The sequence below is a fragment of the Carlito syrichta genome, unplaced genomic scaffold, assembly GCF_000164805.1.
Source record: "Carlito syrichta isolate Samal-C Ts95f unplaced genomic scaffold, Tarsius_syrichta-2.0.1 Scaffold303317, whole genome shotgun sequence".
Classification (NCBI taxonomy): Eukaryota; Metazoa; Chordata; class Mammalia; order Primates; family Tarsiidae; genus Carlito; species Carlito syrichta.
The window spans coordinates 143,139-159,716 of record NW_007247413.1 but is presented as its reverse complement, the minus strand read 5'-3'; the positions used below and the strand labels follow the sequence as shown (position 1 = coordinate 159,716).

Below are 16,578 nucleotides of genomic sequence, written 5' to 3'. Positions count from 1 at the left end.
GACAGAGTGAGACTCCAACTCAAAAAAAAAAGAAATCAAAAACTTAGTCGGGCATGGTGACATGTGCCTATAGTTCCAGCTACTTGGAAGCCTGAGGCCAGCAGGTGGAAACTGCAGTGGCCATGAGTGTGCCACTGCACTCCAACCTGGATGATAGAGTGAGACTCCAACTCAAAAAAAAAAGGAAAACAAAGACTCACTATTGTGAAGATGTCAACCTTCAAACTGAGCTATACATTTAATGCAAAACTGATCAAATCTCAGCAGGCTCATTTATGGAAATTGATCAACCCATTTTAAAAGTTACATGGAAATGAAAGGGTCAAGAACAACCAAGAAAATCTTGAAGAAGAAACAAAGCGTTAAGCATTCTAAAAGCACCAGGCATCGAAACACTTGAAACACTGGTGGGAAAAGGAAAGCTTGACTGAGGCTCTCTAGAAGGTGAGGCCCAGGGATGGATATTTTTTGAAGCTCCGGAGAGGTTCTAACAGTCAGATGGAGAGTCACTTTTCTAGCTCATATCTTTACCTACTTTTTTCAACCCTTCTCCTCTGCCCTTGTTGAAATTTGTCCCCCCACTTATACTCTTACATTTTGTTCCCTTTTTTGTACTTTGACATTGTGTCATGCATACTTAGTTACTACTCCTTGTAATGTATGGTATATGCCAGGGCTTTGACCTCTTAACTACCTGAGGGTAGGAACTTTTTAAAAATGTCTATGTGGCCTGGCTAATATCTAATATATTAAGTACTTAAATAACCATTCATTGACTAGCTTAAAGAACTTCTCGGTGGGTGTGGTGGCTCATACCTGTAACTCCAGTACTTTGGGAGGCTGAGACAGGAGGAGTGCTTGAGGCCAAGGGTTCAAGACCAACCGGGGCAACAAAGCAATATCCCATCTCTACAAAAAATTTTTTAAAACTAGTCAGCTCTGGTGCCACGCACCTATAACCCAGATACTAGGGAGGCTGAGGCAAGAGGATTGCTTGAACCCAGGAGTTCGAGGCTGCAGTGGGCTATGATCATGCCAGTGCACTCCAGTCTGAGTGACAGAGAGAGACCCTGTCTCTGAAAAAGAAAAAAAGGGGGAAAAAAACTCTCTGAGTTGAATTATTGATATAAACGCTTCCTTTATGAATCCCAGCCTGTGCTGGATAAAAATTAATGCATTTCTTTGTCTCAAACCCACATACACAACCTCCCCAAAGACCACAAGCAGAAGACTTAAAATTACTTTTCTTATTTGTTCTCTGAGGTGTTCTTAAAGTTTAACTTCCATAAGAAAGAACTTGAAAATAGCGTCAAACAGGAAGTGCAGATAAGAAGGCACCTGTCAGGTTAAATGAATAACAACACAACCCATCCCACTGGTTAACAAGTGGGTGGAATTCTTGGCATGCTCCCACATTTGACCACTCCTTGTAATGTATGGCATATGTCAGGGCTTTGGCCTCTTAGTTCATAAAATGAAGACTTGCTGGTCCTCAAAGATGCCGGATGGAAGGCCACAGGGTTGTCATTTTACATCATTCTGGATAGGAATTGATTTAGGAACAAAAAATAGGAATGTGTATACAAGTTTCCCTAAAAAGATACGTGATTCAACTTTGGCTCTGATGGGTGAAGCCCATATGACCTTGAATTTGCGGTCAGACTTGGGCTGTCGCACTCGCACGAGATAGCCCATTCACCTCCAAACAGGCCCAATTGTTAGAAAGTTCTTCCCTGGCCTTTGGTACCACTCAGATTGTATTTAATCCATTTTACTCCCAACAGATCCCAAATACTATTGGAACAATACTTGCCTGATCTTTATCCAATTAAAGGACCCAGTGTCTCACCTATGCTCTTCCTGTGACCTCATCAAATCTTCCTCGATCTCTTAGATGTGCACCCTTGATCTCTTGGACACGCACACCTGATCTCTTGGACATGCACTCTTGATGTGCTCTGGATAGTCCTCGAAAGGGCTGTGATAACCACAGCAGGATGCAACGTTTAGGGATGTTGTAACCAAGGAAAGCAGAAGGCATTTCTAGAACCCTTAGTCACGAGCAATGTTTCTGAGTTGCTTGATTTTCTGCCATAACGTCACATATTTGCTTCTTAATGAGCTTTCAGTGTTGAAGAAGAAGAAAAGTCTTTCTTGTCTTGCTACGCAGACGTGTCTCTACATTCTTACACCTGCACAGACCATCTTTCATATATGTGTAGCTATCCATTTGTTGCTGTTAACGTCTATCATATTTACCCTAACCTGGATTTTGACTCTTGGGTTCAAATTCTTAGCAACTGAACTCATTTTGTTCCACCCATGGATTTGATCAGTTCCATCCACACCCTTGTCTAAGTTGTTGACTCCAATGCAAAGTCAAGTACTGAGCCTGCTGTCATTCAACAGACACCAGTGACCAGTAACAAGCACCGTCTGGAGGAAATGCCTCAAGTGGATACAAATGCACCTCATGGTAACATCTTCCAGGCCACTTTCCATCCACTTGTTCCTAAGAAGACAAAAATGGGCTCTTCAGATATCTTTTTTTATTATTATTTTTAAGATGTGGGGCATAATTCAGGATTAGATACATAAACGGTCATTTTACAGGTAAAGTTTTTGCCTCCCTGTGGTCCCCACTTCACCTGGTTTGAGATCAGTTACCTCCCCCCACCATCCCTGGCCGTGTCCTGCTACTGCCAATCCCTTTCTTATAGTGTCATCATAAATGTTTAGAGTCTGCTTATGAGTGAGAACATGCGGTACTCAATTCTCTGCTTCTGTGATAGATCAAATCCATCCAAGTTGCTGCAAAGTTCATGATTTTGTCCTTTTTTACAGTTGCATAATATTCCATCATGTGTATGTACCACATTTTTTTAATCCAGTCCAGTTTTGATGGGCAGCATGGCTGGGTCCTTGTTTTTGCTATTGTGAATAGTGCTGCAATAAACATGCTTGTGCAGATATCTTTTTTTTTTTTTAAGAATGTTTTGAACTCCTCTGTGTATATTGCCAGAAGGGGGATTGCTAGGTTGTCTGGAAGGCCGATTTTTAGATCTTTTAGGAATCACCACAGTGTTTTCCACAGAGATTGTACTAGTTTATACTCCCACCAACAGTGTAGAAGCATTCCCTGTAGATGCCAGATATCTGCCACAACCCCTATTTGAAACAGAAGGCATAAGTCGTTACACCCTAAGAAGCTGTGATGTCCACACAGGAAATTTCAGCTCAGATTGGCAATTCAGCTTCCTCGTGGAAGAAGAGAGAGGAAGACTCCCAAGAGAGGGCCCATTCCATCCCTCGAGGAAGCCGCCTTCTCAACCGACAGTGCCGGCACCCCTCTCTGTTCTTATCTGCGTGTCTCACCCCCCTGAAGACACTTGACAGTCACAGGCTTCTAGCTTGTGCCATTTCAACCTGGCAATCTTCCTGCTGGTTGAGGATGGAGTCTTTCCAGACAGAAAGTCTGCCAGGACCTAGATTCCCAGACAGAGGAGAATACTGGTGGCAGGGGCTGTAAAAAATTTAAATTTGTGTTTGCTGGGGAGAACACTCTGCTGAGCAAGAGTGAAGGTGTGGGACTGGAACAGTGCTCCTGGTGGCTCAGCTGGGAAAAGAGAAGAACCTTTACTCAGAGGCGGAGGACAGGAGAACACAGGCTGCAGGTCCTGTTGGTGCCTGAGGACAGAGGCCTGGCCTCCACTGCAGGTTCTGTCTCTGGAACCTCGGGAAGCTTCCTTACTGTGAGTTTGTTTCCCCACCGATAAAATGTGGATAATAATCGTGTCTGCCTTACAAAGTTATTGCAATGGCCAAAGAAAATTCAAGTGATCCTAGAGTGTGGCACATAATAAGAGTTCAGTTAATGTCAGCTATTATTATCCCACATGCTCAGCAAGATAGCTTTGTGGGTTTGTTTTGTTTTGTGTTCTGTTTTGTTTGAGTCAGGGTCTCACTGTCACCCAGGCTGGAATGCAGTGGCACAATCATGGTTCATGGCAGCCTCCACCTCCTGGGCTCAGGTGATCCTTCCACCTCAGCCTCCCGAGTTGCTGGAACTACAGGCATATGCCACCACGCTCAGCTAATTTTCTATTTTTATTTTTCGTAGAGGCGAGGTCTCAGTGTATTGCCCAGGCTGGTCTTGAACCCCCAGGCTCAAGCAATCCTCCCAAAATCAAATCTCAGTCTCCTAAAATGCTGGAATTACAAGCATGAACTACCTGCCCAACCAACACAATATCTTTGGATTGAATTCTAACTCTCCAAGTATGTTTGCATACAGGAAAAAGATGGACTAACTAGTCATATCTCTGTATTCTTGGATAGAAGAAATAGTATGGAAGTCTTTCTGTACTATTTTAACAAATTAGCTATAGCTAAATATTTGGATATAAATTCCACGAGCGCAGGTGATTTTCTCTGCTTTCTTTCATGCAAAACTCCAGCACCTGAAACACTGTGTGGCACATAGTAGGTGCTTAATTAGAATTTTTCGAGTAAATGATTAACTGAATCTAACTGCCTGTTTGTCCAAATGTACTGTTTCTTTGGGTTGCTTATGTGGTTTAAGTAGGAAAAACTGAAAAAATCTGGATAGAACACAGTGCTGCCTGGCACACAGAAACACGCTCAGTAAATGGTAGCTATTGTGTTCCCATGACTCCCGGCAGGTTGACTGAGGGGAGACAAAGAGATATAGACACATGAAAACAAGATGTAAGATACATAGGATTTCTCTACACAAGGAACTTTCAGTCTAGAGGGGAAGCAGGTGAACACTACTCAAATAAATTAAGCAGTTGGGATCATAGAAAAACACAGAATACTGGGCACTCCCCAGGGCAAAAGGATGAGAAAGGCTTCTTTGATCAACTAACTTTTAAATGGAGATCTAAAAGATGGGTAGGAAAGCCGGGTTCGGTGGCTCAGCCTGTAATCCCACGCCTTTGGGAGGCTGAGGTGAGTGGATTGCCTGAGCTAGCTGGTTTGAGACCCACCTAGGCAGCGAGACCTCATCTCTACAATAAATCAAAAAATCAGCCGGGCGTAGTAGCACATGCCTGTAATTCCGGCTACTTGGAAGGCTGAGGCGGAAGGATCGCCGGAGCCCAGCAGGTCGAGGCTGCGGTGGCCGGGAGCGGCCACTGCACTCCAGTCTGGGCGACAGAGTGAGGCTCCAACTCAGAAAAAAAAAAAAAAAAGATGGGTAGGAATTACATAGGTGAAGAAAGTGATAGAGAAAAAGATCCCCCACACACAGATCCACTTGTGCAAAGGCCCTGGGAAAGGAGAAGATAGGATCTTGGTGTTCTTGGAACAATGAGAGAAGCCAATGGAAATGCATGAGTGTGAAGGAAAATAATGAACTTTGAGGCCAAATTCCTGGCTCGGGGCAGGACCTTGGAGGCCAGATTCAAATTTTAGGAAGGAGAGTAGGAAGCCTTTGAATGGTTTGCAGAGCAGGGATCTAACACATCCAATTTTTTATTTTTTTTTATTTTTATTTATTTATTTATTTATTTGAGTTGGAGTCTCACTCTGTTGCCCAGACTGGAGTGCAGTGGCCGCTCCCGGCCACCGCAGCATTGACCCGCCGGGCTCCAGCGATCCTTCCGCCACAGGCTTCCAAGTAGCTGGAACTACAGGCATGCACTACCACGCCCGGCTAATTTGTGATTTATTGTAGAGATGAGGTCTTGCCAGTTGCCCAGGCGGGTCTCGAACCCGCGGTCTCAGGCAATCCTCTCACCTCGGCCTCCCAAAGGCACAGGATTACAGGCTGAGCCACCAAGCCCAGCTATCAAGTTTTTTATTGATCCTGGGTACCTTGAGAAGAACTGCAGATAGGCTGTGCATGTCACTTGTCTGTAGCCCAGAAAAGCCACCAAGAGAAGCAGTTGTGTTTGAAGGTTTGCAGCACCCAGAACTATCTTAGTGTGCATACTCAGGGCTCTGGCAAGGCACCAAGAAATATTATTTCTGATTGGCCAAATTAACTGCGAACGCGGGAAGACCCGTTTTCTCCTCCTGTGAAGAATTTTAGCTGTAAAAAAAAAAGGAAAAGCGTGCACATTAAGGCTGCTTTGTCCCTTTTATGCGTGTCAAGGTGTCATGAGCATTCTCCCAGATGCCAACAGTAAAATAGGCAGGAAAAGCCCACCTGTTTGTCTCTCTTCCAGAGAGCTCAGAGGGTGGTCATGTACCAACCTTGTTTTCCTCCACAACCTTAGAAGTGGGAAAGCAGGTCTTAGAACTCCCTGTCTCATCCCAGTCTCTTCCTGCTTGCTCCATTCATACTACAGACACACACACAAAAAAAACTCCGAATCACTGGCAAACTAAGTGGCAATCAAAGGTGACTGCTAGGGACAGAACTGGGATTAAAATCTAGTGTCATAATCCCAAGTTTTCATTTTAGGCAATGGACACGAAGACATCATCTCCTGCAAAAGCGTCCTTTTTTTGTTTTTCTTTTTAATTTAAATAGTTTGGGGGTACAGATACTTTTGGTTTCATGGTTGCATCGCATAATGGTGAAGAATTCTGGTTTTAGGTGTATCCCATCTGTGCACATTGTACTTAATAGATGATAGTTCACCCTTCCGCCCCCCTTCCCTCCCTCGTTGAAGTCTCCAGTTTTCATAATCATTCTCTGTGACTTTGTGGACCCTTAACTTAGCTCCCACGTACATATGGTGCTTGGTTTTCTGTTCCTGTATTCACTTGAGATGATCATCTCCATTCCCATCTGTGTAGCTGTAAAAGGCATTATTACATTCCTTTTTATGGCTGAATAGTATTCCATGATAAGTAGATAGGTAGATAGATAGATAGATAGATAGATAGATAGATAGATAGATAGACAGATAGATGTAGATAGATAGCTGTAGATATACGCAGAGGGTGCCTAAAAAGTATACACATTTTCAGAAAGTAAAAACTGTATTAGAATTGTAATACTCAATATATACCGATAACAAAGGATGAATACAAGTCACATTTGGCTTCTGCAATTACAGGAGGTGCTCAAAGTGGCTACCATCAGCGTCCAGACAGTTCTAATCACAGTGAATTAAAAATAATAGATAACATCACTTAAAATGTGGATACATTTTTTGGCATCCCTGATACACCCCCCACCACACACACACACACACACACACACACACACACACACACACACACACACGTCTCCCTCACACTATGTGCTATAGATAACATTTGCATTATCCACTGATCAGCTGATTGGCATTTCAATTGCTAACACATCTTTGCAAATGTGAATTGTGCAGCAATGAACATGCGAGTGCAGGTTCCCTAGTAATGGGATTGCAGGATCAAATGGTAGTTCTACTTTTAATTCTTTGAGTAATCTCCATACTGCTTTCCATAAAGGTTGTACTAATTTACACTCCCACCAACCGTATGTAAGTGTTCCCTTTCCTCCGCATTCGCACCAGCATCTGTTTTTTTTTTTTTTTTTTTTTTTTTGTTAATACTGGATATTCTGACTGGTGTAAGATGGTATCTCATTGTAGTTTTAATTTGCATTTCCCTGATGATTAATGACGTTGAGTATTTTTCCAGATGTTTGTTGACCGTTTGTGTATCTCCCTTTGAGAGATGTCTGTTCGTATTGTTTGCCCACTTTTTCATGGGGCTATTTTTTTTTCTTGCTGATTTGAGTTTTTTGTAGATTCTGGATATTAGTCCTTTGTCAGATGTACAGTTTTCAAATATCTTCTCCCATTCTGTAAATTGCCTATTTACTCTTGATTATTTCTTTTGCTGTGCAGAAGTTTTTTAGTTTAATTAAGTCCCACTTATTTATTTTTGTTTTTGTTGTTTGCTTTTGGGGTTTTAGCCATAAATTATTTGCCTAGGTCGATGTCCAGAAGAGTGTTTCCAAGCTTTTCTTCTAGGATTGTTACGGTTTCAGGTGAAGCATCCTCTTTCAACGTATATTCTCTTATAATTAATTTTCCTCCTTACATGGACGTTAGTAGGAGGGAACAACTCAATTCTCTCCACGTTATGCAGAGGAGCCATCTGAGATCTGGCAATATCCAGTTGCTTCCTGGGTATCTGAGCCAGGATGGCCTGAAAACATCTCTAGCTCTTTATACTTAAACAGACATCATTATCAATCCCACCCCAATCCTGCTCCTCTTTCTGCATTTCTTGCCTCAAAACTGGCCCTCTGGTCACCCACCTGTTCCCTCTACCTCAGCCCCCATAGCCCATCAGTCAGAAAGTCCTGTGCCTTCTGAGGGTCTCAGACACCACTCAGATCCCCACTGGCCACCCCAGTTCAGTCCCATTGCATCTGCTCTGGTCTCACCTGAAACCTGGATTCTTGTGCAGCCTCTGACTGTTTTCTTGCTGTGGTCGAATCCTCCCCACCCAACTCCATCTTTCTCATCCCCCCCCCCACCAAGTCACGGATCCTGTAGCTCCAGTGTTTAAACCCTCCGTGACCCCACTCCACACCTGCCTGGAGGCAGCCTCACCCCATGCCCTACCTTCTGACTCAACCCTCACCTACTCTTGGGCATCCTTGTCTGGCCTTCCTTCCCAGCTCCCACCGGGCCACATGGCTTGTTTGCTCCAGTACATGACCCAGTGTCAGTCACTCGACAGCACTTCCTGCCGTGTGCCTCTCACTCTGACTTTTTCCTGTCCCAACCACAGGGTACCTTCCTGCTCTGGCTGGCCCTATTCCCTCTGTGTGGGTCCTTCTCACCCAGATATATGCATGACAGATTTGCTTCCCTTCATCAAGACTCTCACATATCACCATCTCAGTGAGGTCAACTCTGATCACACTCTTCAAGCTGCACGCTGGCCCTGCCCTAGCCCTCCCTCAGTTGTTTTTCAGTCACCTTGACCAGGCAATATGTCTTATGATGTTCATATCCAATGCCTGCACCCCACAATCCCATCCTCACCTCTACCTCTGGAATATAAGCTCCAGGGGGCGATGATGTGTGTCTCATCAAGTTCATCAATATAGTCCAAGCACCTGAAACAGTGCTTGGCTAATAGTAGGTGGGCCTAATAAGCTTTTTTGTTGAATAAATTGAATGCATACATGTGGATGTTATCTCACACTTTTAACGTGTTCTTCCCTGCTTGAAACAACCCGATTCATCCTGTTCATCATCATCTACAATCACACAGACACTATTTCTCCCAACATTTCTTGTTTACTGTGAACAAGAGGGAGAGGGCAGGGCATGGAGGGCTCTTGTGGAACAAAAGGCCATGTTCTAAGGGCAACTGCTTGATCCACTGACTTAATTCCAACCAGGAAAAGTATCAGGAAAGACAGTCAGTTAGTTACTCAAACACTTGGCTGAGATGCATACAGATGGCACATACATAGCCCCAAGGTCAACAATAAGGTTCTGGGGAAGGCAGAGGGTGATTCCAAATGCTTTACCTCTGGGACTTGCCAGACTCCCAAGACGTGGGCAGAAGTCCATCTACACCGAGTGATCTGTCCATATGTTGGTTGACTGGAAATCGTGGACGGTCTCTGATCTGAAACCCTGTCATGTGTCTCTGTCACTAGCGAACTCTGGGGCAAAATCCATTAAGTTTTATAGTTGGGAGGAGCTTTAGAAATTTCTCTAACCTCCCCCCCATTTGACCGATGAAGCTTCTCAAACACAGATAGATGTCGGAATTCAATTTCTCAGCTTCATGAGGACAGGAAGTATGAGCACAGAAGACAGACTCTGAGCCTTCCAGGGCAGAGCTGAGACTGCACCCCTGCTCGCCTATTCCCATGAGCACACCTGCGTGTGTCATAGCATGTGCTCCTATACAGCACTGGGCAAAAGACTGTCACCTTATGGCTCAGAAAATAACGCTCGGGAAAAATAAAATGTTCAGAGAATCTGGTATGGCTTTTGCATGCATACTAAGCTACAAAGACTGGGGAAGGAGAGAGAGACACACCCACTCCTTCTCTTTTCCATCTTTTTTAGCTTTTCTGGAAACACGTGTTTTGAGGGTAAAACCATGAGCATTTGGAGGTCCCCCTTAAGCTATTGGTCAAGGTACCACCAGGAGGATGAACAGAGTGTCAGGAGGGGCAAAGGAACATGTACGTGGGACCTGAGTTAGAGTCTAGCAGTGTTAGGGAATTAGAGCCTGGAATGTCTCCGAATGGAACAGCCTAAGAGTGCTCTCTGAGAAACACAACTAAATAGATGAGGTCCCTGCAGCTTCATGGGGAAGGGGTGGGAGAGTTTAAGTGTGAAACGCTGGGAAGAATGGGAGTAGGGCAGAGGTCTGTGACAGCAAGTATCTGGGCCCCAGGAAGACAAGCCTGTGACCGAGACTTGAAGCCCATTCTACCTGCCTCCTTGGAAGCCTGCCTCCACCCCCAAGGAGGAGAGTTTCTAGAGCTTTCCCCTGGGGTCAGACACCACCAGCCTGGAGAAAACAAAGCAGGCGGGGAAGAAGTGGTCAGACCCTGGGGGATCCCTCTGTGTGTCAGGAAGGTAAAATCCGGAATGAACTCAGGGAGCCCCACCTTCAAGGACAACGGAAGGGAACAGGGACCCTTTGTGTGGGGCATGACTCTGTGGACACTGAAGGTAGGAACAGTCCAACCATGCTGCCAGTAGGCAGAGGTCTCCCATTCTCCTTCCTGATTCCTCCTTCCTTGTGTCGTGCTTAGCTAGGCAAACATCCGGATCCCGAAAGAACATTAAATATTAGCTGATGGAGTCTTAGAATCCTGGAGCAGCTTGGCCATGTTTACAAAGGGGCCTGAACAACGCTTGACTCTGCAAGCTTGTGAGTTTAGGACTCCTCCGTTCAAGGCAGACAACCAGAATTCCTAAGCCATTCCTGAGCTAAGCAGTAAAACTCACCGGATACTCAGTGTCAGTAGTAATGTGGGTCTGTTTTCTCATATTATTGGCCCTTCTTTTTGGCATAGACAATATTAGAGATAAGATGTGTTTGTAGTTAAGGAAAGGTTTTTCTTCCCACTCGCACAGTGAAGAGAAGTGTGTTAACAGAGCCTGCTCAGGTAAAGAGCTCACTGCATACTGCGTATCCTGGGGGCACCTTTCAAGGCTGATTTGTTACCTACATCATGCACCTGGGGCTTTAAAACAAATAAAAACAAATGCTGCCTCCCCCTATTTTGCTTTAAGCAGAGAAGACTGTGCACTGAATACCTGGACTGTCAGTCCAGAGTCCGAGGAGAGACTGGAACCCCAGAGTGAGCAGGTTTGAGTCATACGCAGGTGGCCTGCATGTCGCTGGTCCCCATCGTCCTGTCCATCTCCTGAAGAGGGTGACTGAGCAACAGCACGTGTGGCTCCCATATTTTCTGTATTACTCTTTCTCATTAGAGGCACAGTGCAAGGCAATTATGAGACTTCTAGTCATGCGTGTATGTGTGTGATTATTGTTTACATGGGCTAGCGTATTGTTTTTTGTGTACTTGTCTATCCCCAGAGTGTTAGAGTAATAGCTACTTGACAAGTAACCCCGTATATCTAGTCTCTTCAAAATCTAAGCAGATAGCAGAAGGTTTGCACAGAGCAGGAAATGGATGAATTGCATTAAAAAAAATGAATGAACAAATAAACTTTTGTCTCTGATTAAACCATCTTGAGGCCCTGCATCCTGCCAATAGATCCTGGACAACTGTGCTCTGTGTTGGCAGGTTTGATGTGGGAGCTGGTCTGTTTAGACAATGGATACACACACTCAACTATAAGCAGAATTACCTTAGTTCTGTGTAGTTTGAGTTCTAACCACTCGCCATGCGTTACAACAGTCTATTCTTTTCTTTCTGATTCCTCTAGGATAGGACGTTATTCCACCCCGTGAGCAACAGCTGCATGGATTGCAGCCCCGCAGAGAAGAAGATCTTCATGGCTAGATGTGACCCTCTCTCAGAGACTCAGCAGTGGGTTTTTGAACACATTAATGTGACAGTTTTAGAAAAATTTAACCACCATGCCAGCTCCTAGAAAGAAAGAAGGAAGGAAGTGAGAGTGATCATAAACCGAGTTCTAGCCAGTATCTGGGTCGAAGGAGTCAGGAATAATATTTCCTAGATCCAGGAAGGCTGGTTTAAAGATCTGTAAAGGCCATGTCAAAGTAGGTTGTCTCGAAGAACTTCCTGCATCTGAAGAACTTGGCTGAGAACCTCACCAGCTGCTTCTGAGAACTCGAGACTAGCAGTTCCCTTGCTGGCCAAGGGCAAAGATTATTTAGGGACTTTTCAAAGCAACTGCTGTGTTAATAAATCCTAGCATTTCTCAGGTCAAACCCTGCAGTAGTGAGTAGCTGTGAATGGATCCTATTAACAGGGCGGGAGGGGGGGCAGAGGTGGAGTGCATGACTGCTGGGACAACCTGAGGACCCCGCAGGTGTAGAACTAGCCACGCTCAAGGGAGGAGTTGTACTCTCCGTTGCCATTCTCTGACTAGGAATGGGTTAAGCAGGTTTAACCCTTCAACGTGCTGCAGATGATTCTAGAGTGCTCTCACCATGCTGTTTTCTTTTGCTTTCTTTTTAAACGAGGGTGCAATATCTCACGTAAGACGTAAATTACATCATGAAATGGACTTCCAGTGTTCCCATTCTTTCATTCACATCTGCCATTTTCCTTGTAGAGCAGAGGTTACCTTTTATTCATGAAAGTTTATGCTCCTTAAATCAACTGAATGTCTAATTCAGAGCCCTTCTATGAATCCAACTAAAAATAAAAACAAGAAACTATGCCACCAAGTTACTCCAAAGACAGATTTTGCAGAAGCAGCAAAACCATACAAAAGTTAGGAGGGAAATTTCTCTGGGGAATCTGTTTTTACTTTTCTATTATTTTTAGGACATTTGAAGTCTGATGTTTGTCCAGTCATACTTTTTATTAAGGAATGAGATGGAGTGAGGTTGATGTCATTTGTTTAGGAGATTCTTAAACCCAAATAAATCTACACTCCAATGGACGCGTGAAATAATCTGGTTCACTTCAATTCTGTTCACTTCAATTCTGTTTAGGTGCTGGGAACTTAGAAGTGATTTTACTTTGTTTGTTTGGTTTTTTTTCATGTTTTTTGTTTTGTTTTTTAAATTTTGTATTGTTGATATGAATGATGATGTTTTATTTGAAAGCCCATAAAAGGAATTACCATCAATAAAGTGATTCTGACACCATTTTCTGTTAATGGGACAATATTTCATGGGTGAAGAAAGGAATATTTCAAAAACTGAATGGAGCATTTAATCTTCCTAACACTGTTTTACTTTTCAATGATGATGGGTGAGGGGAAAAAGACAGAATCATGTTCATTATACAAGTCTCACTTTTTTCAGGTACAAAAATGTTTCTACTTTGCTTTTGTTGTTTTTCTCTTAACTTGGTTTTCCTGTTAATAAAAATTTATACAACATCTTTGATACAGAGCATTGAGTTTAAGAACTGAGAAGACTCATTGAATCCAATCCCTTGTTTTTCAGATGAATAACAAAAAATCCAGAGAGGCCCAGCTCCAGGCAGGGCTGACATGTTCTGGCCTTTGGTGCTGTGTTTTTCTCCCATGCTGGATGACACTCTGGTGTCCAAGCTGGTTCTGGGTATTGTTCTGAATTAACTTGAAATTTCCAGCCACTAGATGAGAAGGCTGTGCTCCCTGGGAGTGCCTGCAAGAGTAACATTCAGGTCCAGACACCGTAACACAGTGTGTGAAACCTCTTCTTATAAATGTTCTTGATGCTGTTGTCTCCTTGAAATCTAATCAAAATGTCCAGCTAAACTACCCCGCTAATCACTGGGTAAGAGTTATTTTGTGATCTTCTCTGGGTTTTCAAGCATACTTTTGAAGAGCTTTTTTTTTCACCTGTCACAGAGGTGTTTTGTGTAAGTCAAGAGATCTTGAAGCATTCAAGATGCAGAATGGAGAAAATCAATAGTGAGAAATTAACCTGTGTGTTGGACAATTCAAGACAGCGAGTGAAGATTCATCTCCAGTGCCCAGAGAGCGATCTGGTTGTAGAATTAGATGAGCCCATAAAAATTCACATTATGTCATTAAACAGTTGACTGCTACTTACAATTCTACCAAAGGGACAACCCTGAGTTCTGCACCCTGGAAAGCCCAGATTTGCAAGGTAGTCTGTCGTACATGCTTGGCACTATCCTTTGAGAAACCGAATATATTGCATCATATTAATGTGACACACAGAGATCAACCAGGATTGCTCTCCGGATTGCTTAATAAAAGAATATAGTAAAAGAAATTAAAATTTAAACACTTGCCACCACAGTGGTTCATGCTTATGATCCCAGCACTTTGGGAGGCCAAGGTAAGAAGATTGCTTGAGATCAGGAGTTCAAGACCAGCGGGGGCAACATTATGAAACCACACCTCTTCAAAAAAAATTTTTTTTAATTAATTGAGCATGGTGGTGTTCACCTGTAGTCCCAGATACTTGAGAGGCTGAGGCAGGAAAATTGCCCGAGTCCAGGAGGTTGAGGCTGCGGTGAGCTGTGATCATACCACTGCACTCCAGCCTGGGCAACAGAGTGAGATCCCGACTCAAAGAAAAACAACTTGATTTTTAAAACGTTAAGGAGAACTCAAGACATTAAGGCCAAAACTGAAACATCAAACAGTCAAACAATTGCTTCCTGTGTGCAGATGGGGAATGAAAAAGAATAAAAGGAGACCCAGAGAGTCTGCCCTTAAGCCAAAGGCATCACACTGCTCAAACTCACACCCACGTAGAAGGAGAAGGTAGCTCAGGTACTGCTGAAGGCTGAAAGTCTACTCACTTGAAATACCTCCACTACCATGCTGAAAAGCACAAAACTGTGTATGTTTGCGTTGTTTGTTTTGCCCGAGGGAACTGAACCATCCTCAGATAGATGTGCTTTCCTGGAAATAACATGATTTGAAATTCGGACAGCAGAGCACTATCCACCCTTTTATCAGAATGAGAAGAAAATCAACAAACTAACCTGGCCTCAGAAACTGCTGCTTCTTCATAATAAGGCATGGCTTTGCCAGACATTATAAAATAATCAATTTTTGAAGTCCTCTGTATGTATTTACAGAGAAAAGTCTGTGCTTTAAAGCAATTGTGGACTAAATGTGGGACTTGCATGTCTTCCGAGGCTGGATGAACACCATAGCAATAACAGTGTACTTGCTGGCTTCCTGGTCTACTTTTCCGTCATTTAAAATATTAGTATCATCACATGACTATTTTCAGTTGTGTCCCCTATATCAGAAGCCTCTGTGAATAATGTGAGTCCCAGGATTATTTCATGAATCAGTAACAAAGAACTTCATACAATAAATGAAAAACACATAATGAAGATATCTTTGCAATCAGTGAGAGAGAGTGTTAGGCTCATCTTTCCATGTTTCTTGAAAAACATGAAACCAATGCCAACTCTTGACAACATTTCCTATAGGGGCAATGATATATTTTAAGAGAATATAACAGCCAAATATAAGGAAGTAAATATCTATTTTATGCTTCTTGCTGTGACGTGAAAAACTTCTATGTCAACTTTTTATAACTATCTCCATAAGGAAACAACAAAAAGGAACATTTTCTTGGAAAGATCCATGCTATAAAACTTATGGCAGACCCATCCAAAGACCCTCTAATGCTGATTACAGCAGGCCAGCAGTCATGGACAGTCACACCTGCCACTGTGCAACATTCCTGGACCAGGATATCATACACCTGAGAACTCAGAAGAGAGTTGGCAACAAGGCTATGTAGATCTGTCCTTGACCTCCCGTCTTGTTTTGGAATATTTCCCAGGGGTAGGCAGACCCCTGACCCATCCCTGGCAGAGAGTGCTAGCTTGTATTTTTTCAGACTTTAGAATCATCCCAATAATATGATATTGTGAATATTGATTTATCACTAAAAACTGATTTAGTAGAATCTCTTTAGGCCTTTTGCCCTCACATGAACACAAGACCATGATCTGCTTCCGCACATGGGTGCTAGAGATATGAGAAATAAGACATTTTGTATAAATAAGAAGGAAAGCTTCAAAGGAGGTATACCTATTAGTTAGGGTCTCACTCTGTTGTCCAGGCTGGAATGCAGTGGCATTATCACAGCTCACCATAGCCTACAACTCTTGGGCTCAAGTGATCCTCTTTTGTCAATCTCCCGAATACAAGGTACTACAGGCACACGCCATCATGCCAGCCTGATTTTTTTCCTCTTTGTCTTGCTGTGTTGCCAGGCTGGTCTTGAACTCCTGGACTCAGCGATCCTCCTGCCTCCACCTCCCAAAGTGCTGGAATTACAGATGTGAGCCATCACGCCCGGTTGGGAAAATTTATTTATTTATTTATTTATTTTTGAATTGACATCTCATGTTGTCACCCAGGCTGGAGTGCAATGGCATGTTCACAGCCACCACAACCTCACCCTGCTGAGCTTAGGCTATCCTTCCACCTCAGCCTTCCAAGAATCTGGAACTACAGACGCATGCCACCACGCCTGGCTAAATTTTTTGTGATTTATTGTAGAGACGAGATCTCACCAAGTTGCCCAGGC

The 16,578-nt window shown here is 43.5% G+C and overlaps 1 protein-coding gene across 1 annotated transcript in view; it reads left to right on the top strand.

Moving 5' to 3' along the window:
• The window catches only part of GALNTL6 (polypeptide N-acetylgalactosaminyltransferase like 6), a 217,525-nt gene extending 205,210 nt beyond the window's left edge, over nucleotides 1–12,315 (top strand). Inside the window, exon 8 of the mRNA XM_008058390.2 lies at nucleotides 11,847–12,315. Within this exon, the coding sequence (XP_008056581.1) occupies nucleotides 11,847–12,014 (168 nt within the window). The 3' untranslated portion in view covers nucleotides 12,015–12,315. The remainder of the gene's footprint in view (nucleotides 1–11,846) is intronic.
• Nucleotides 12,316–16,578: the final 4,263 nt, after the last annotated feature.